At 41.5% G+C, this 21,176-nt stretch overlaps 1 protein-coding gene across 1 annotated transcript; it reads right to left on the minus strand.

Moving 5' to 3' along the window:
- Positions 1 to 2,005: 2,005 nt before the first annotated feature.
- On the minus strand, positions 2,006 to 3,046 carry LOC116126305 (probable glucan endo-1,3-beta-glucosidase BG4). Its single transcript, XM_031412002.1, has one exon. The coding sequence runs from the start codon at positions 3,044 to 3,046 to the stop codon at positions 2,006 to 2,008; it is 1,041 nt and encodes a 346-aa protein (XP_031267862.1).
- Between the last annotated feature and the right edge of the window lie 18,130 nt (positions 3,047 to 21,176).

The following is a 21,176-nucleotide window of genomic DNA, read 5'->3' on the forward strand; positions in this document are numbered from 1 at the left end:
TCTTATTCTAGCATTTTTTTTTTCCACTTTACAACATTATCATTTATATTTTGTTATATTACAACCATTGAAAGAGCTTGAAAATAAATGTTTTGTTAGTGATTCGTTGGATTAACTTTGGGGCAAAATTTGATCAAAAGAGGTTTAAAAATTTCAGAACTTCAATCATTGTGACTCTTGCCTCAGTTGTGAAATTCCCCTGAGAAGGTGCTAAGAAGTTCCAAGAATGCTGGTTGCCACGACTGTAATGACACTTTTATACCAGTATGATTAAATTTATCTAGAATGGTGCGCACATTTTGCATTACAGGGACGATGTATTGGGCGAATTTACCTGCGATGATTTCATTTCCCACGGTAATATGTGAGAAGTTAACGTTATAGAAGTATGGCGCCACAAATCCATTATACCATCTCTCGGTATTTACCTCACTTTCTGCGAGGATAGATAAAATTTCATTAGTTATATCCATACAAAGTTGGATGTTGGACAATCTTAGAGCATCCAGTATTGCCGAATCGGGGGCAAAAATCCTCATCTTGCCAATGCCTAATTTTTTGTATAGTTTAACCACTTCGGTTGGGTTTGGCAAATTATCTTCTAACATTCCATAGTTTCGGCCTATGTTCATGTGTTTTGCAGAAACGCCAGTTTGGTGAAGTGTTATAGCCAAAACAATGAGTGCATGAAAAATATATGTCCTCATTTTCTCACACTGATTTCCAATTCAAATGGGACCAAAGTATTTATATAAGTTGATAATCAAGCAATTAAGCAAATTTTTATGGATAAAGTTATAAGGAAAGAGAAGAACCGAAGCAGTTTATTGTCAGAAAATGAGGTTTGATTACTGAAGTAATGGGTTAAAGTAGGAGGAAGTACCTTAGTAATACGCCTTTCGAAATGGAAGAAGATAAAGGATGATGCTTCATGTTTTTATAACCATGAATACCAAAAAAAAAGAACAGTTTTAACTTTCATCTTATCGTGAAGACATCGATTTTTGAAACAAGGCGTTTTTCTTGGTTAACCACTTAATCTAGTGAGTTAAAATAAAAAAAATAAATCAGAAATTAGTTAATAACAGTTCAGTAATGGAACAGTTCAGTATTTTCTTATGCTTATACTTAATCCAAAGGTTATCTTATTTATACTAGCAAAATAAAAAAGTTGGGCCCGGTAAGACTTGTCATATAATCATATTGGGTCTAGTTTTATGTATCCTGCCCAGCCTGAAGCAATTGGGAAATTTCCAAAGAAGTTTGAGTTTGCATTGATCAAGATCAATCAAAACTTTTTATAAGTTCTAAAATTGATTAACAAAATTTAATTTAAATAGATTTTAACTAAATTCAAACTTATCATTTTCCTAATACTGTTGAACTATATCTCTTCTCTATAATTATGATCAAGAAGTAACGAAATAAACAGCTGAGGAAGTTTTAAATTGTACAAGTTTTATTGTCCATGTTTTTGTGATTTGGGTTACTTGTGTTTTGGCTTTATTTCTATTAAATCAATGCAGGTCTCATCATCTATATATATATATATATTTTCCTTTTATAGTCTTAGCTTTCAGGTCTCGTCATTTATTGCTTAATTTTGAGAGGTAATTTTAGTACTCATTAGTCATTAATTATTAAATAATGGGTTTGGAGTGTAATATGTGCAGAAAACTTATATGGGACTATCTCACCACCCCACTCAGCTGAAATATTGACAAGTATTATTAAATTTGAAAACCACCTCTTATAATGGTGATTATTGATGAATGATTATGAGTGATTATTCATAAATCATAATGATGGGCGTGGATGAAAGAGAAAATGTATCAAACATGTGACTATACATGTTATATTAATATTGGATGGTTTCACCATGTCAGTCAAATGAGGTACTGAGATTGTCCTATGTAAGTAATTTCAGAAGATAAGACAACATAAATTATATAAGATTACATTTTTATTCTCACTTAGATTATTGAAATACGTAGTAATAATAACATCACTTATTGAAACTAGGAAACAATTGATTAATTGAAAGGGGATAAACAGGCTGCTTATTGGGATACATAATCCCAAAATTTTGCTCCACAGTAGTACCCTTTCTATTCTCATTAAACAATTCATATATAAATCCTTCCAAGGACGCCTGCGGTCGCTTTGGCGTTCCAAAATTCTGCACACGTCTCACAAAATGATAATTATACGTGTAGGCCATCTCCGGAGTTGTGAGATTACCGTTCCCAGCAGAAGGCCAACCACTCTCAGAGATCACAACTTCCACATCACTGAATCCCTCTTTCTCCATCGCCCAGAAAAAAGAATCTACTATGGCCTCAAACATATTATAATAACTCAAGTTCCCATCCTTAACAACAACGTCCTTCGCCGTGAATAGTGCATAATCCAATCGTACGTTCACTGGATCTTCCGCGACGACAAAATAAGGATACACATTGATCAAAAGAGGTGAATTGGTATTCTTTAAAAATTTCAGAACATCAATCATTGTGACTCTTGTCTCGGTTGAAAAAATGCCATGAGAAGGTGGGGAAGAAGTTCCAAGCGTGGCTGTTGAGATCACTGTTGACACTTTTATACTATCTAGACCGTGAGAATGAAGAAGGGTTTGCAGATCTTGCATTACGGGCAAAATGAATGGAGCGTAATCACTTGGGATGGTTTCGTGCCCAACTGTAATATATGAGAAGATAACGTCCTCGACGTATGGCTGCACGTTTTCGGCAAACCATTCGTTCATATCTTTCTGTCGTGTTGCTAAATATGGTAAATCTTCATTTCTTATACCTAGACAAAGTTTGATGTTGGATTTTCTAAGAGCTTCCAGTGTTGCATGATCGGGGGCCAAAATCCTAAGGTTGTCAATGCTATACATTTTCAATATTTTAACAACTTCAATTGCATCTAGTATGTCATCTCCTAACATCCCATAGTTAACGCCTATGTTGAAGGGTTGAACTGCTGCGGCAATGCTGACTGTTATAGCGGAAAGAATGAGTGCTTGCAAAATATATGTTGTCATGTATTGCCTACTCAAAGTGGGGCAAAAAGCTACAAGTTAGTCTTCAATTAAACTAGATGATATATACATAATTAATCTTATGTTTCATTTAGATACGTTAAATTAAATTAAATAAAGAACTTAACGCTGGATGATATTTAATGTTACCATTAGATACTGATTAAGCTCTCGAACAAAGAAAGTTGGTAAAGTAATTAAACAACATATAGCAGTAAAAGTAAAACCATAATACTTTCATATAGTTAAAAGACTCAAAGGTGATAGATACAATGACCAAATCTAAAAATAACTTATAGCACATTCATCTGAAAACTACAAATGATTAATAGTTTGAAGGTCACCTATACATGAAATCATTGTGTTAAACATAACATGACGTTATCATTATCTCTACTAAGAAAATAAGAATTATAATAACCAGAGCAATGTGTTGTTACGAAATGTGGTTTAATGGGCAATAAGGTAAGGTAGGAGGAAATACCCAAGTTGAAGACTTCCATAAAGTGGATAAAAATGATAAGATTTGCTCCATGCTTTTTATAGCCTACGTAGTAAGTGATTGTACAGCAAAGCATATATTTCGGTGTCATAAATGATTGATATTTAAATTTAGGGTAAAAGTAACTATATTAGTAAAAAAAATATAGGTTTTAACTTATGTCTTATCGTGAAGACATAGAGCAATTTCTTTCAGTTAACCTTTGCTTTAATAATGTGATACTGAATGTTTTTAAATAGACATCGGTTAATAACACATGTTAAAAAATAAGGACACGACATTTATCTTTTCTTTAAAATTAATAATCTCACAAGAGATACTCATTTTTATATAAAAAACTGATACCTTTATTAGAAAAAAAGAAAATAACCAATTTCTTTGCCATAATATATTTACTTTTTAACAGTAACACGTTGTCACCTTGTACTATAAAGAGTTATTGGATGGGTTTTCTTCAAACATTGTTTTAAGGTGAATAGAATACTACTAATTTCCCTAAACCTCAGGGAGGTGCTTAGAAATTGCCCCTTTAAAAAAAAAAAAAAAAAAAAAAAAATTATGATCTTATTAATTCTAGCATTTTTTTTCTCACTTTACAACAATTACCATTTATATTTTGTTATATTACAACCATTCATTTTAGCAAATAATATATTATATAACTTAAACTAAAAGAAAATTTCAGAAGTAATTACAAACTTAAAACCGTATATTATATTCTTTGCATTTAATATGTTTTTTTTTGTAAAACTTACTTCTTCATTAAAACTATTTTTTATATTAAAAAATACTTGAATTTTATTAAATTAAGTTTGAATAAGAATATAAGAAATTAAAGTTTACGTAAATATAACAAGTATGGTGTCAAAAGTATTTATATAAAATAAAATATTAAAGATATATTTAGTAATTTAATTGATTCTAAAACCACTACCACTCTGTAGAAAATATTTTTAACTTCTCATATTGGCCTGAGGTTAAGGCAATTGGGAAATGTCGGTCCAATATGAATATGGCGCCAAAATTTTCTTGTCTAGTAAGAGGCATAGTATCTTTTGTCTCATGTGTTGTTGTAACTGGTGCTTTATATGAACAAATTTATCATATTTGTGATGCGAATACCCCTTTTGTGTAGATATAAAAGTCAAAATAATTACATTGAATTGAAATCAAAGTATGCTGTAATTATAATCTTATCTCAATGTTTTATCACAAAAGTAATTCTGTCCAGACCGTGCCATTCCCTTCCGTTCGCAAAGGTCATCGATTCATTATCTTCGGTGAAGGTATTTCCCAGTTTAGGGAATCTTATCTCACGCCAGTACGACATAGGCTTGCATCGAACCTTGTTTGGTGGTTTGAAGGATTACTTGACGTATGCTAGACAAGGGGTTTTACTCATTAACACCAGTAATATTGATTTCAGTCTCAGCGTGACACCTCATTACATGCTCCAAGTGTGGTCTATCAAATGCCATGTCGATGGGGGCCGACATTGTAACCATTGTAACTGTTTTTAACTGTCTGATCTCGAAGAGGCTACCAACAACTTAGATAACATTTTCATTATTAGAGTTGGAGGGTTTGGTAATGTATACAAAGGTTTCATAAATCATGGTGCCAGTACGGTTGAGATCAAACGACTAAATCCAGGGTCTCAACATGGTGCCCTGGAATTCAAAACAAAGATTGAAATGCTTTGTAACATTATTTGTAATTTTTGTAAATAGTTGGAGGTGTATTTGTAATTTTCTGTGAACAATAGGGGTATATTTGTCATTTTTTGTGAATAGTGGGAATAGTGCTTGGTACCTGGAATCGGAACCTATGATTCCGGGTCTGGTATCCCAGGAACCGACCGATTCTTGTTTCGGTTTGGGTTAGGTACGCAAACCCGCTCACCCTCAGATTCCGGTTCTAGTATCCTTGGAAATAATCGATTCTTGTTCCAGTTCTGATTCCAAGGGTTCGGGTCGGGTATACGAATCCGCTCACCCCTAATTTTAAATTGGTGTTACATCTTGTTAGGGTAAAAAAAGGTCCTCGGCCCAAATAGGATGACGCGTCTGACAACGAGGAAAAGCTAAGGCCCAATCCCGATGCGACCCAAGCCAGAACTCCCCGGATAAGTCCCATTTGGAACGAAGTACAGTCGGATCAAACCATCTGGACCCAAGCCTCCTAACCCCAGTACACCTCCTAGGCCTATGGTCAAATTCAGAGCCCATGGTCACCTGATCACACTCTTACTCGAACACTGATAAGGTAGTCCACTGCCATCCCAATTCCTCCAAGGTCCGTGTCAGAGTCATAATTGGACTCTCTTTCACGCCAGGATAAGGGGGCCAAAGGATATACTCCTGGAGGAAACGGATTACTATGCGAACTCCCAATCCCACCAGGATTGGGAGACCAGACAGTCACTATTTAAACAGAGGCTAGCCCTCTCAGAAGGCAGATTATATTACACCTTCAGACCCCAGAGTTCCCGCTTGAGAACTTCACATTACAGCCGTAGTCACAGTCCCCGACTAGACTTTTGGTAACCTTTCTACTCCCTAGCCCTCACTAAATCAACCTCTTTTAGCCTTGCTGACTTGAGCGTCAGAGTGCCCACGGCAAACACCACCCTGGTGTTTTCCGTCACTTCACGTTTGTTTCTCTACGTGTGCAGCTACAGCAGATCGCTAGTGGCCTCAACCTCACGGGATCAGTCCCTTATTTCGTACAGGTAGATTTTTACGTCTATAGTTTGGCGCCCACCGTGGGGCCTCTAGCAATCATTCGGCTCACCGAACCCTGCTATGTGAAGAAACTTTCCATGGCTAACAATTATGACAACGCTAACCCCGGCCTCGAGGCCAAACGGGAAGCTCTGACCGCCCTCATGCAATAGAACTTAGATAAGGTGGTTGCACTGGAAGCTGAGAACACTACCATTCAGACTGAAAATGCCTCAATCAGGGCCAAAAACCAATCTCTGAAAGAGAAGGTAAGTCAATTTTATGATCTTGAGCTTCTACCTTATCAGGTACCACCCAATCGGTTCCATTTATGTAGCCTCTCCACACCCCAGAGCACAGGCCCGTGGCCTCAAATAAAAGGTCACGTCAATTATGTTCGTCGGTGGTTGACGATTCGCTCTTGAGTCATGGAGAAAGGGATCTGCCAACGGAACCCCACTCGGTCGATCCGCCTCAAGCACAAGATCAAGGCATCCAAGTGACAGAAAGCCCGCTACAACAAGAACCGCCCATCCTCGCCATCCCACTTCACCTTCAGTCAACCATCCCTACACAAACTCCATTCGGCTTGGTTCACCCTCGCAGATCGAGTGGTCACCCACACCAAAACATCCCGCTTGAGTCCATCCATCCCAACGGACCAAGCGAGTACTAAACAACCCCCTTAACCATTCATGTCGGACGAAAAACCCGATTAGTTACAATGGGAGTCACCCAATCGGAGGGAATGAACGGTGATCCAAGCTACCAAGCGATACACGAAGGAATGATCCACCAGGCTATACCACGCGGAATGACCCGACAAAACGTGCCAAGTGCGAATCCTATGGCCGACCAAGTCAAGCGGGATGACCTACTGGCATCCCCATCTCCCATGGAACAGATATTGGCCAAGAGACTAGCCAACATAGAGGTAGTGATGAGGCGCATACCAGGAATCGCACTAGCCAACATGCCCCACAAATTCACTATTCCAGACATGAAGCCCTATGACGGCACAATTGACCCAGATGATCACATAGCCTGGTACAAGCGGCGAATGTTCATTGTCTCGATACCCCGAGCACGGAGGGAAGCCTGCATGTGTAAGAGTTTTGGTTCAAGCTTATTTGGTCCAGCTCTTCAGTGGTACACCAATCTCCTGAACGGTTCCATCGACTTTTTCGCACAACTCACTGACACCTTCATGAAACAATTCGCCAGCAGCAAAAAACTTGAGAAACTATCGACCGACCTATACAGAGTATACCAGAGAAGGGGGGAGCCGCTGAGAGAGAACATCAGCAGATTCAACAAAGAAAAAATTTCCATTCCTTCCTGCAACTCTGACACAGCCGTAGATGCTTTCAGGAAAGGTCTCCTCCTGGATGGAGAATTATACAAAGAATTGACGAAGCTTGGCTGCACCACGATGGAGGACGCCTTGGCCAGAGTAGTGATTCAGATAAGGTGGGAAGAAGATGAGATGAATCGAGCAGTACACGCCAGGTATGACCCAAGGCGGAATGATAGGAGCCTAGAGCTCAGATTAATTGAACCCCATTACCAACCCCCTCCACGTAACCAGAACAAAGTCAGGAAACCATATAATCGCCAGCCACCTAGGACCGATAACAGACCAACCGGCCCGATCCGATACAAAATCCCATAATACAACCTCAACGTCGAACCAGCCCAGGTCGTGGCAATCATGAAAGGAATGGGGTCTAACGTTAAATGGCTAGGCAAGCTCAATGCCAAAGCAATGAGAGACACGACCAAGTGGTACGAGTTCCACGACGACCATGCATAACACCGGGGACTGCATTGTCCTACGGTTGGAGGTTGCCGCACTATTGAAGAGAGGACATCTCCGAGACCTGTTGACAGATAAATGGAAGAACACCATTAGCCAGAAGAGCACTAAAGAAACATCTCCACCTTCATGGGAACCTACGCCGAAAGGATTCTGCTCGCACATCTTCGGAGGGTCAGAGATCAGTGGGGTCAGTTACTCCTCAATGCTATGCCAGAGCCAACAACTACCATGAAATCCAATCCATCCATCCGCCTTCTCGGTCACACTCCCACCAGGTAATTCAGTTCGAAGACGATGAGCCAGTCACCCTGGCCGCCCCCCATCACAATGCTTTAGTCATCTCCCTCCAGATCGCCAACATCCTAGTCAAAAGGATATTCATAGACGGGAGATCCTTAGCAAACATCCTTTTCCTTGAAGCAGTGAAGGCTATGGGTCTAGAAGAAGCAAACATCAACAGACAGTTGACCTTATTGGTCGGGTTTAGTTCCGAATAGGAATACTGGTCGGGTTCAGTTCCACACAGAAATACACCATCGGAGAGATCGTCCATCCTATTTACGCGAGTAGAGTAAACAAGCAGACCATTTTTCTAGTGATCGACTGTCCCTCACCATACAACGTCATCTTGGGCCGACCTTGGATCCATGACATGCGAGCGGTTCCATCCACCTTCCACCAAACGATTAGGTTTCCTACTAAATGGGGAGTACAAAATCAAGGGCGACCCTAAAGCTTCTAGAGATTGCTACAAGAACGCCTTCAAGAGCAAAGGTAATGCTTCATAGCAATTACAGTCTCATCCAACCCCTCCGACCAAGCCAAGTCAACCATCTATGGAAGAGTTGGATGAAATACATATACACCCTGAAGACCCCTAAAGAAAGACCCATATAGGTTCTCGCCTTAAGCCCGGACAAGAGAAAAACTGATAGAATTCCTCAGACAAAACCAAAACTGCTTCGCATGGTCCCACGCCAACATGACAGGAATCAGCCTAGAGGTAATGGTCCACCACCTTAAAGTAGATCCAAATCACTCGCCAGTGAAGCAGAAGAGAAGGAAATTTACACCAGAGCGCAACCAGATTGTCAATGAAGAGGTTGAAAAGTTTCTGAGTAATGGTGTGATAAAGAAATCCACTACCCTGAATGACTGGCAAACGTCGTGGTCGTAAAGAAAAAGAACGGCAAGTGGAGGGTCTGCATTGACTTCACGGACTTAAATAAAACATGCCTTAGGGACTCATTCTCGCTCTCACATATCGACATGATGGTCGATGAGACCGTAGGCCACGAGCTCTTAAGCTTCATGGATGCTTTCTCAGGGTACAATCAAATCTTGATGCACCCCGACGACCAAGAGAAGACGACCTTCATCATAGAAAGGGGAACCTACTGCTACAAGGTGATGCCATTCGTTCTTAAGAACGTCGAGGCTACCTATCAGCAGCTAGTCAACAGAATGTTTGTCGAACACCTCTGGGATACCATGGAGGTTTACATCGACGACATGCTCGTCAAGTCCCTAATAGCCGAGCAGCACCTTGACCACCTTAGCCAGACATTCGCTGTCCTAAGGAAGTATAACATAAAGCTGAATCCAGCCAAATGCTCGTTTGGTGTCTCGTCAGGTAAATTCTTGGGATACATGGTGACTCAACGAGGGATATAAGCCAACCCCGATAAGATCAGAGCGATCCTCAATATACCATCTCTAACTTGCATCAAGGACATCCAGTGCCTCGCAAGACGAGTAGCCTCCTTGAGCACTTCACCTCTAGATCTGCTGACAAGTGCAACCTCTTCTTCCACACACTCAAGAAATCCTAGAAGTTCGAGTGGACCCCTTCCTGCGAGGAAGCCTTGCAACAATTGAAGAGATACCTGACCTCCCCTCCGCTCATTTCCAAACATGTGGATGGGGAGAAGCTTTACACCCATCTGGAGGTCTCAGAGAGAACAATCTCAACAGTTTTGGTTCGGGAAGATGATACGAAGCAGCTACCGATTTACTATGTAAGCAAGTCACTCTTTGATGCGGAAACACGATATAGTCAACTGGAGAAACTGGCCCTGGCCCTGGCCTTGGCCTTGGCCCTCGCCCTCATCCATGTATCCAGGAAGCTCAGACCATACTTTCAGTGTCACTCCATAGTCGTACTCACCTCTTTTCCACTTAAGAAGATACTGCATAAACCAGAGCTATCAGGCTGACTCACGCAATGGACGGTAAAGCTTAGTGAGTTCAACATATCTTTCCAGCCACGTACTGCCGTCAAGTCCCAAGCATTGGCATACTTCATCGCTGATTTCGCCCTAAGCACCACCGTCCAAGCAGAAATAGAGTTGTTATGTATGAACAGTGGATCACCTTCTAAGTGGACTCTCTCAGTAGATGGCTCAAGCAATGTGAATAGAAGCGGGCTCGGGCTAGTACTAACTATACCAGAGGGAGATGTCATCCAACTGGCTATCCGATATGGTTTCAAGTACACGAACGACGAAGCTAAATATGAGGCTCTCATAGCTGGACTCTCCCTAGTGAAAGAAATTGAAGTAAGGAGGCTGGAGGTGAAGTTCGACTCCCAACTCGTGGTCAACCAGCTGTAAGGCACCTACTTGAACCTAGTCAAAGAATTACAGACCCAATTCGAAGAATTCTCCATCGCCAAAGTCCTAAGAGCGGAGAACTCTCATGCTGAAGCCCTTGCTAACCTCGGTTCAGCCCTTCAATGTTCTTCCTAGTCATCTATCCCTCTGTTATTCCTGTAATGGCCAGTCAACTAGAAGGAACAACCAGCAAACAAGTCGCCCAAGGAAGCAATGGACATCGAACTAGCTGACTGCTGGATGACCCCAATAGTGAAGTACTTGGAAAACAACGAGCTCCCGACTGACAAAAATGAAGCGCGTCGCCTGAGAGCAAAAGCCTCTAGGTTCACTATAAATGAGCGCCAACTTCTTAGAAAATCATTCTCTAGTCCCTACCTAAAGTACACAGGCCCAGAAGAGGCCAAACGTGTTCTCGCCCAACTCTATGAAGGCGAATGTGGAAATCATGCAAGGGGACATAGCCTTGCACACCAGTTGATCACCGCTGGATACTATTGGCCAACCATGCGCACTGATTCGGCTGCTTATGTTAAGAAGTGCGATAGTTGTCAGAGGTTCGCTCATGTCTCACACCTCCCACCTGAGCGACTCCACTCCATCCTCACACCTTGGCCCTTCATGAAGTGGGGAATGGACATAGTAGGAAAGCTATCGACCGCACCCGGGCAATGAGTTTTCCTGTTGGTTGTGATAGATTACTTCACTAAGTGGATCGAAGCCGAAGCTTTCGCATAAGTTAGAGACTGAGAGGTAAAAGCTTTTATTTGGAAACATGTCATCTGCAGGTTCGGGATATCAAAAGAAATCGTCACCGACAATGAATCCCAATTTATCAGTTCAGGCTTCAGGGATTTCTGTGGCATGTGGGGAATCAAGCTAAGCTTCTCTACCTCCCGTAACCCCCAGTCTAATGGCCAGGCCGAGTCATCGAATAAAACCATTATGCAGACCTTAAAAAACGATTACAGAAAGTGAAAGGTGCATGAGTAGATGGCTACCCGGAGTCCTTTGGTCTTACCAAACTATAACTCGCTCATCAACGGGCGAGACTCCCTTCTCCTTCACATATGGTTCCGAAAAAGTCATCCCAGTCGAAGTATCAGTTCTGTCCACCAGACTACAATGGGTGGACGAAGAAACCAACAACCAAAACCTCTGCCAGACCCTAGACACCGTCGATGAGCTACGCGAGCGGGTGAGCATCCGCAATTTAGTTTATCAGCAACAGGCCGCTTGGCACTATAACCGCAACGTCAGGATCATAACTTTCAAAACAGGTGACTAGGTCCTTCGCAAGGTCTTTCAAAATACTAAGGAGATTAACTCTAGCAAACTCGGCCCAACCTGGGAAGGTCTCTACAAGATCACCAAAGAAGCGGGGAAGGCACCTACCGACTTTAAACTCCAGAAGGCAAAGACATCAATAACAGTTGGAATGCAGTCCACCTCAAACGCTACTACTTTTAGGTGAACTCATTCATCTACATGTTTGTTTTTTCTTTTTGTTTTTATTTAAAAGGGATGAGTGGACCTATCCACCTCCCTATAGACAATCGACCTTATGACCTGAATTTAATGAAGTATTATTTAGAAATTTACATCTTCGGATCGACCTTGTTCGATCAAATAATTTTTACACCTTCGGATCGGCCCTGCCTGATTCACGGATCTACACCTTCGAATCGACCCTGCTCGGTCCACGGATTTACACATTTGGATCGACTTTGCCCGATTCATGGATTTACACCTTCGGATCGACCCTGCTCGATCCACGGATTTACACCTTTGAATCGGCCCTGCCCGATTCATGGACTTACACCTTCGGATCGACCCTGCTCGATCCATAGATTTATACTTTCGGATTGGCCCTGTCCGATCTATGGATTTACACCTTCGGATCAATCGAGCACCTTCAGATCGACCCTACTTGATTTACGGATTTACACCTTCGGATCGACCCTGCTCGATCCATGGATTTACACCTTCGAATCAGCCCTGCCCGATCCATGGATTTACACCTTCGAATCAGCCCTGCCCGATCCATGGATTTACACCTTCAAATCAGCCCTGCCCAATTCACGGATTTACACCTTCGGATCGACTCAGCTCAGCTTGATCCACGGATTTACACCTTCGGATCGGCCCTGCCCGATTCATGGATTTACACCTTCGGATCGACTCTGCTCGATTAACGGATCTACACCTTCAATCGGCCTTGCCCAGTCCATTAAGCTACACATTCGGTCGGCTAGACCGATTGAAGGGTTCTTACACCTCAAAATCGACAAGTCATCGACCCAACCCAATAGAGAATCTACACGATTCAGCCATTAGGCTACACCAAAATCATAACACAAGCATACAGTTCAACCCCTAGCGCATCTACGAACAAAGAAGCAATCAACAAATCATTCGCCCATAAGGAAAAGCATCAAAAACAAATTGCAAGTACCATATAGAAGAAACCTCAAGCGGCTAAGTTCAAAGTACAAAGAAAGGCACACACGCCAGGAAAGGCGTAATGACTTCTTTCTAATAGTATATTTTATAACATATACTATGAAAACATACATAATTAGCATATAAAAATAGTTGGGCCCAAATTTTTCTTTACATACAAAATATAATTCTTTACATATATCAAAATAACAAGTACAAAAACTTAGCAACGGTGGACAATAATGCTAATTCTCTCCGCTTGTCGACGTCCTTCTGACCACTACTCACCTATTTCCTGCAAAAATATGGAAAAACAACTGGGTGAGCATAAAAATGCTCAGTAAGTAAATCCCTTAACTTTTCTTCTTCTTTGATTCTTTCCTTACTTAATTCTCTTCTTCTTTCTTTCTCTGTTTCTAATTCTCACTGTTCTTTTCTTTCTTTCTAATTCTCTCTGTTTCTTTTTGTTCTTTCTTTCTTACTCTTTATATTCTTTCTCTTCTTGCCACTCTTCTATTCTTTCTAGCCATAATAAAATTCATGGGAATATGCATAAATGAAATGCATATGCAATAATGCATAAAAATGCATTTTATTTCTTCTTTCTATTTTTTTTCTTTTTCTTTCTATGCTTTTCTTTTCTCTTCTTGTCTTGCTTGCCCAAGCTTCTCTTTTCTTTCTTGTTTCTTTTCTTTTCTTTTCTTTGCTTGTTCAAGCTTTCTCATTCTTTCTTATTCTTTCTTTTCTTATTCTTTTCTTATTCCTTCTTTTCTTATTCTTTACCGATCAGACTCGGTTGATGTATAGATTCGGAACCTTGGCCGTGTGAGTGAGTACAATCCTCATCTACATGCACTCTTGTGGACCGTACAAATTCTTCTTTCTTCTTAGGCCACTCAATTAAGGTGGCGTGCATGTAGGAAATTCTTCTTGTTACAACCCTCATCCACATACACTCTTACGGGTCGTACAATTCTTCTTCTTCTTATGCCACTCAATTAAGGTGATGTGTATGTGGGAATTTCTTCTTAACACTCATGGTTCCCCATCACACCAACCTATTCTTTTCTCTTCTTTAACACTTTTTCTCTCTTTAATTCTTTAATGCTTATTCTTTCTTTCTCTTTATTCTTAGAATGTTTTATTCTTTATTCTTTATTCTTTCTTAAGTTTCTACACATACACAATTATATGCATATGGATGGCTCATGCTTAAAATTTCTTATTTAAATGCACTTATGAAATGCACATATGCAATGTTGCATAAAATTAAGGTTTCTACTCAACTCATACTTCTCTTAGGCATTTCATCAAACAATACTTGTGCATAAACAAACCCTAAGTTTCTCCAATTCAAATTGAGAGAAACTCTCTTGTATCATCACCATACCTACACGGCAAAAACACTCCCAAAAGTTTCTCCAATTCTTCCAATTTCAACCCATTATCAAACCATCACATACACTCTTCATATTCAAGTATATCCAACAACAAGTATAACTAATCATCCATCTCATCTCAATTTCTCAATAATCATAACATATGCATATTTAAAAGAAATCTCTACTCACTTGATTTTCTTAAACTTTAACTTGAGTTGGATTTTGAGTGGAATTTACTTACTTTATGCTTGAGTAGTCTTTACTAAGCTCTCTACTTTTATTGGATTCAAATCTTCTCTTATCCTTAAGCATAAACTCCGTAAGAACTCAACTTTTACACAAATAAAACATAGATAAAGAGCAAGAATCCTTACCTTTTGAAGCCTAAAATCAAAATCCTATGAAAAACCACTCAAAAACCCTCAAAATCCTTGGAGGATTGAATGAAAATTTGAGAGAAAATGGGGGAGGAGTGTGGCGGTGGAATGAAGAAAATAAGGGTTTCTAACCCTTAACACTTTAGTTTATAAACACATTTTCCCATTTTGCCCTTACTCTTTCTTAGAAATTTCATCTACGTCCCTTAGTCAATTACCATAATGCCCTCATTTTTAATGCATTCTCTATGAAATTCTATCTCTTTTCACTCCCCACTGTTTCAACTAATTTTGAGAGAAAAGACCATTTTACCCTTAATACAAGTTTAAGGCATTTTCTTCATATTCTCTTAAAATCACTTTAACAAAAATTAACTAAAGGCTATAAAAACATAAATTAAATCATGTACCTCCATGCTGGGCGTTACAAAAGACATCGTAGGCCCCAAAATACATGAGCAAAAGAAAAATAAAGCTAAGTGTGATCGATGCGAGTCGTCTCACCCATCTCCGACTCAGTCACCCTATCGCCAGCACTAGCACCCGCCCCTGCAGCTTGGTCGTTCACATCCTTAGTAATCGATGGCCCCAGCTGGCTAGCAAAATCGAGCACCTGTTCATCAATCTGCTCCTCCATATGCCCAACTCCCTCCTTCAACATCTCCTGCATGAGCTAGATGTCCTCATCCGAGTTCCAGTGAGAGGTTTTCCTGGCCTTGTACTCAAGCATGAGCTCTCCCCAGACCCTGATAATGACATCATCAGCAATGGTAAGGCACTACTCATTGAGGGACTCAACCTCTGCAGTCTTCTTGGCCAACTCTCTCCTCAGCCTCTCTAACTCATCCTCGGCCTGCTTCAGACGTTGCTGGCTCTCCTGCTCAGCCTTTTACGCTGCTGCCTCTCTCTGGCACAAACTGGTATTCGCCTTGGACACATCCTGTATCCTCTTCTCCTACGCCACTATGGACTTCCTCAGATGCAGACTGCTCGTGAATGCCTGCACAACAAAAAATTTCATCAGTATACAACCACGATGAACACAATAAAACAAGACTCCTACCCTACGTGGAAAGCACAGGATACCCCTAGTCGACGGCCGCGACCGCGCCCATTTGATTCAAACGAGTCTCGTCCACCGGGAACAGGAAAGAGTCAGCCAACTTGCTCATGGAAGCCGCGTCAGAATAGGTCGACACGGAAGCCGGAATCTTGAAGGTGATCATCTCAGTCTCTTCATCCAAGATCGCTATCTGGGATGACCCAGCTGCGGTTGCAGGTTGACGGCTCAGGGGAGTCGCGACCACATCTTCCGCTCTTCTATCCTCTCTGGCTGAGGATTCCCTTTTCCTCTTTTCCTGACGCCTGGCGATAGATTCGCTCGCATTGGGGACGGTCAGCTTCTTCATTAATCTTTCTACAAGTGCAAACTCTCCAACGGTTAGTGAGTTCAGCCTGGACTTACATAAGTGGTATGATTGCAGTAGCGAGTTAGAAGCACATTCCAAGTCTGCTTCAACAAAGGGAAGGGGATACCTCCTTAAATCGCTTCTACTCCGGCCCAGAGATGGCTAGTCCTTAGGTCAGCCTCCTCTAACACCACTCGCCAATCCCTCTGCGCCTTGAGAATGGCTAGAACCTTTTGGGTCTGCACGTCCAAGCTGTCCCCACTCTGCCCAGCCCGATTGAATTCAAGCTCTGCAAAGAAGAAACACAATAAGATTTGGTAATCAAAATACAAAACATGTTAGAGTAGATGCCCTAGAGCTAATCAATTATTGTAGAATTGACTCTTTGTAATAATGTTCATTAATCAATAAAAGGCATTTTATTCTATATAGCGTAAATCATTATTATTGCAATATGTATTGATATATGTCCTTATAATGGTAGAACCGTGACGAGGGTATCAAGTGTTTCAAATCTTGATAATGAGAACCTTATGAGCACATATGGTGGCCATTCCAGAAACGTCTGTAGCCCCGGTATTATTCTAAAGTAAGGGCACAGATAATACGGTAAGGCTATCATAGTGTTGAACGACCCTGTCAAAAGGCAGTGACTGATCTCACTTGTCAAGGTTGTTTGGCGACAACCTGGTGTAACACATGGATGCTTGCTGTAGGCAAATACACGGCAACAAGTTCACTGGACTGACCCACTAGAGGATTCCATAAAGATGGTAACCCCAGTGTCTATGGAACAAATCCTCTAACGAATGGTGGTGCATGTGATCCTTAGACTTGAGATCACCGGAGCGCCTTGTGCGTCGATTGGTGCAATTTGACACTAGCCTAACGTAGTTCTATTCAGAGTTGTCAATACAGTGGTGATTGGCTGCATCAAAGAGTGTATCAAGACTATGGTGGATAGACAGAGGATTAATCACTCCCAGGTACGGGAGAAGTTATCTCACGGCGCAATTCAGTATATGGCAATGACACTAAAGCTGTGGCCACAGTGGGATTGAGTTGTTGCTCTATCCAGTTTATAATGCAGGTCATTGGTCTAGAAACTAAATACATAATATCGAGAATAACCGAAGGTTAACACTATTTCTATGCCTTCGTCTCATCAAGATAACAGGTGATGAAAGAATCGAATTGTACGGTAACCATATCGTTGACAGGTAGCTACTTTGCTGAATCCGAATCTATCGGGTGGCCATGATATCTTGCTAGGGGCCAATCTTAGTCTGTGTATTAGTGAGACGATTAATTAGTGTTAATCGCGATACTATACACTACCGGTATGATGAGGAGCCTATGGGTCACACACATAGAAGATAATTTAAGACTCAAGAAGTAAGAAGGGCGTTTTTGTCTTTTTAGGCTAAAGGGTATTTTGGTAATTTCACAATGCAATTAAATTTGCTGAGGTCATAGCCTTTTATTTAATTTGTTAGAAAAATTAAATAAGTGAAATTATATTTAAATATGTGTTAGCATATATTTAAATAAATTATCATTATTGTTAAATGTTAATATATATATTAAATATATATTAATTGATTTTAATTGAGATAATGATGAATTAAAATAAATATCTAATTGGGAGTGTTGGAAACATGGGGTGTTTGGGTTGGAGCCCAAGCCTATTCCATATGGGAATAGGGCAATTAAAATATTACTATAAAAGAAAAGTTTTAGTTGTAAAACAAGAGAGATTTTCATTATTCAATATTTCATTTGAGAGAAACACACAAAGCCCCTTTTCTTACTCTCACGCCAGCTTTTGCAAAGAATCAAAGTTTTCTTTGATTTTTCTTCTTTGTTCTTAAGGCTAAAGAAGATCTAGCAAATCCCTCTTTAGTTCTTTGCGATTATCTTCGTGTGAACTACGTTGGTTTGATCCTACACTTGGGTCGGTAGCAAAATATATTCAAAGACAACTTGGAGGAGCCTTTAAACGTGCATATGATTCCTTAAACCTTGAACAGATTTTTCTACAGATTTAATATATATATATTGTGTAAACTGTGATTTTTGTACTCGGATCTTGGTTCTAAGGAACGATCCATGTAGTTTATGATTTTGTTTTCCGCTGCATAACTGGGTCATTCACTAAGAAAACAAAGACAAGGTATCTCACCAGTGGCTTGCCAAGAGTTCGGAATATTGCCCCGACCTCTCTCATCGAAGACCTCCTCACCCCTCACAAAGAAGTACCGATCTTTCCAGTTCTTGTTACTTGACCGGAGGTCGGTCACTATGTGAGACCGATCATGCCTGAGGTTGATCAGATATCGACCCTTCTCCTTGTCGTTTTCCTTCAAGAAATATGAATATAGCAGCTCGTGCAGCCCAAACATCACATGGTTTTGTATACAAAGGTCCTCCAGTGCCATCAGCAACCTCCAATCGTTCGGCATGATCTGAGATGGGGCAATCATGAAGTGGTTCAGCACCTCCCAAATGAGGCGAGGAAGGGGAAACCTCAGCCCGACGTGAAACCACTTCTCGTAAACACTCACCCAGCCTTTTGCCTCCTAGTCAACCCGTTTGTACGACCACGGTGCCCTGACCTTGATCGAATCCGGAATGTGATACATTGTCCAGATCTGCCACACGTCATTATCTTTAAGTACGGGCGGATAATCCCTGCTTAGATTTCCACTGCCCTGTTGACTCGGCTCGTCCTCAGAGCCACTACTGGGCGAGGATGGACTACCAACTCCTTCGGAGTCTTCCCCACTCCTCCCTTGCCTGCCCAAACCACTCGGATTAGCAGTACTCGTTCTTGGGGCACCTACGTTCACACCGGTCGATATACCCATCGGAACGCTCCCTTCGGGCATCATCACCATGGTCGGGGCACTCTCGTACTTATTCCCGACGTCTGCCCCAACCCCACTTGAACCACTCAACTCTGAACCAGACATTTCAGCCTATCCACCCCTCCCAATCGATCGATTCGACTCGACAATCCTAACTTTCCAAATCCTAAGTATTGGATCACCACTCACCCTGCACCACCGACCGACCTATTCGAGCTCACCAGCTTAATTTCTTAACCTAAGATCACTGATCGACCCTCACCACTGACCGAACGATCCTTCAAAACCAACAAGTTCACTGATCGACCCTCATCACTGACCAAACAATCCTTCAACACCAACAAGTTCATCGATTGACCTGGTCCCCAAAATTAGCAACTATTTTGTTCCGTTCGCCCCGAGCGACCGACCTAAGTTCAAAGGCCAAACCTCTTTCCTATAACTTCAATTGCCTTGGGTCACCGACTGACTACTCCAAACCAGGGTATAGCTGTACAACCTTCCTCTTGGTCTGGACGACCGATCTCTTGTTCAACTTAACTTTCTGCACGATCCCCTTACTACTTGGTCGGGTTGACCGGATGACCTACCTACCCCACTTAAAGCAGTTTCCTTTCAACCTAGATCAGAACCATTTGCTCGATTCGGGCAGGCAGACCGAGATGAGCCGAGTCGAAATACTACGCAAGTCGATTTCATCTTCCTTTTTCCGTCCAAAACCCAAAAATGTCAATTTTTTTTTCTAGAAATCTAATATCCAAACCTATTCTAAAAACCAAAACTCCAACACCTCCAAGATTCAGGCAAAACCTTTCAAAAAAGAAAAAGAAAAAGAAAACAAACCAAAACTCCTCCTAAACACTGCTCAAACTCTTTAGAAAACAAACAAAAATCTACTCAAAACACTGCTCGATCTCCTCAAGAAACAGTGCAGAAACAAAGAAAACAAGGAACCGCAAAGAAAAGAGTACAAAGAAACAAGATTTTACCGTATAGATGGTGTCAAAATCCAGTAAACCTCCAAAGCTGCGAAAGAAAAACCCAAAAGCTCAGAGAAAAGAAAACACAGAGCGAAGGAAAGAAAAAAGGAAATGCGAAGCATCTTGAGTCGTTTCACCATTTTTATCAACGAAAAGGTGTCAGCGTTGACATGTAGAGGCCTACGGTAGGACATCGAGAACCGTGATTTTTTTATTTTCTTGCCCAAATGAAGAAGACTCCTCGGTTGTACACGCGTCTTGACAACTATTTGCTTGGCTCACCCTATTGAACGGAGTCGCCGCTGGAATAATTGACTCCAGCCTCCGTTATCCAGCCCCGTACCAAACACCTCAGCAAAACATATTTACACCACTCGGTCACCCCAACCGAATGAGCGACTACATTGACTGAACGAGCTCATACCCTCGCTCGGACTCGACCAACCTGCCCAAAACACCGTAACTAAGTAGGGACTCATGTAACCTATTCAGCTGGCAACACCGACTGAGTTCTCCTTCAGCGTACAACCGTTTAATCACCCATTCGGCCTGACAGACTGAGTGAATGTACCTTCAGCAGACAATTCTTCTTTTCTGTATCCAGCCAGACACGCCAGGCCAGTACATGTATGCTAGATTGTTTGCCCGTTTGGCCACATATACTGATCAACGGAATCCCTTTGGTTTTGTCACACCCCGACTCGGACGAAGGCACCGAGCTATTTGACGACCATGGGTCGTCACTATCCGACCGGTTAGTCGTACCGATGAACTGACTAAGTGCGGGCACGGTCACGGTCACACGACTAATCGGTCGACCACGAAGGTCGACCAGGTACACCTCAGGTGACACCTACTCTCTAAGTTAAGCACTCCTTAACTCAGAGAGTGGGGGGCAAACTGTTAGGGCCAAAAAATATCCTCGGCTCAAATAGGATGACGCGTCTGACAATGAGGAAAAGTCGAGGCCCAATCCCGATGCGGCCCAAGCTAGAACTCCCTAGATAAGGCCCATTTGGA

This window comes from Pistacia vera, unplaced genomic scaffold (assembly GCF_008641045.1).
Source record: "Pistacia vera cultivar Batoury unplaced genomic scaffold, PisVer_v2 Contig179, whole genome shotgun sequence".
NCBI classification, from domain to species: domain Eukaryota; kingdom Viridiplantae; phylum Streptophyta; class Magnoliopsida; order Sapindales; family Anacardiaceae; genus Pistacia; species Pistacia vera.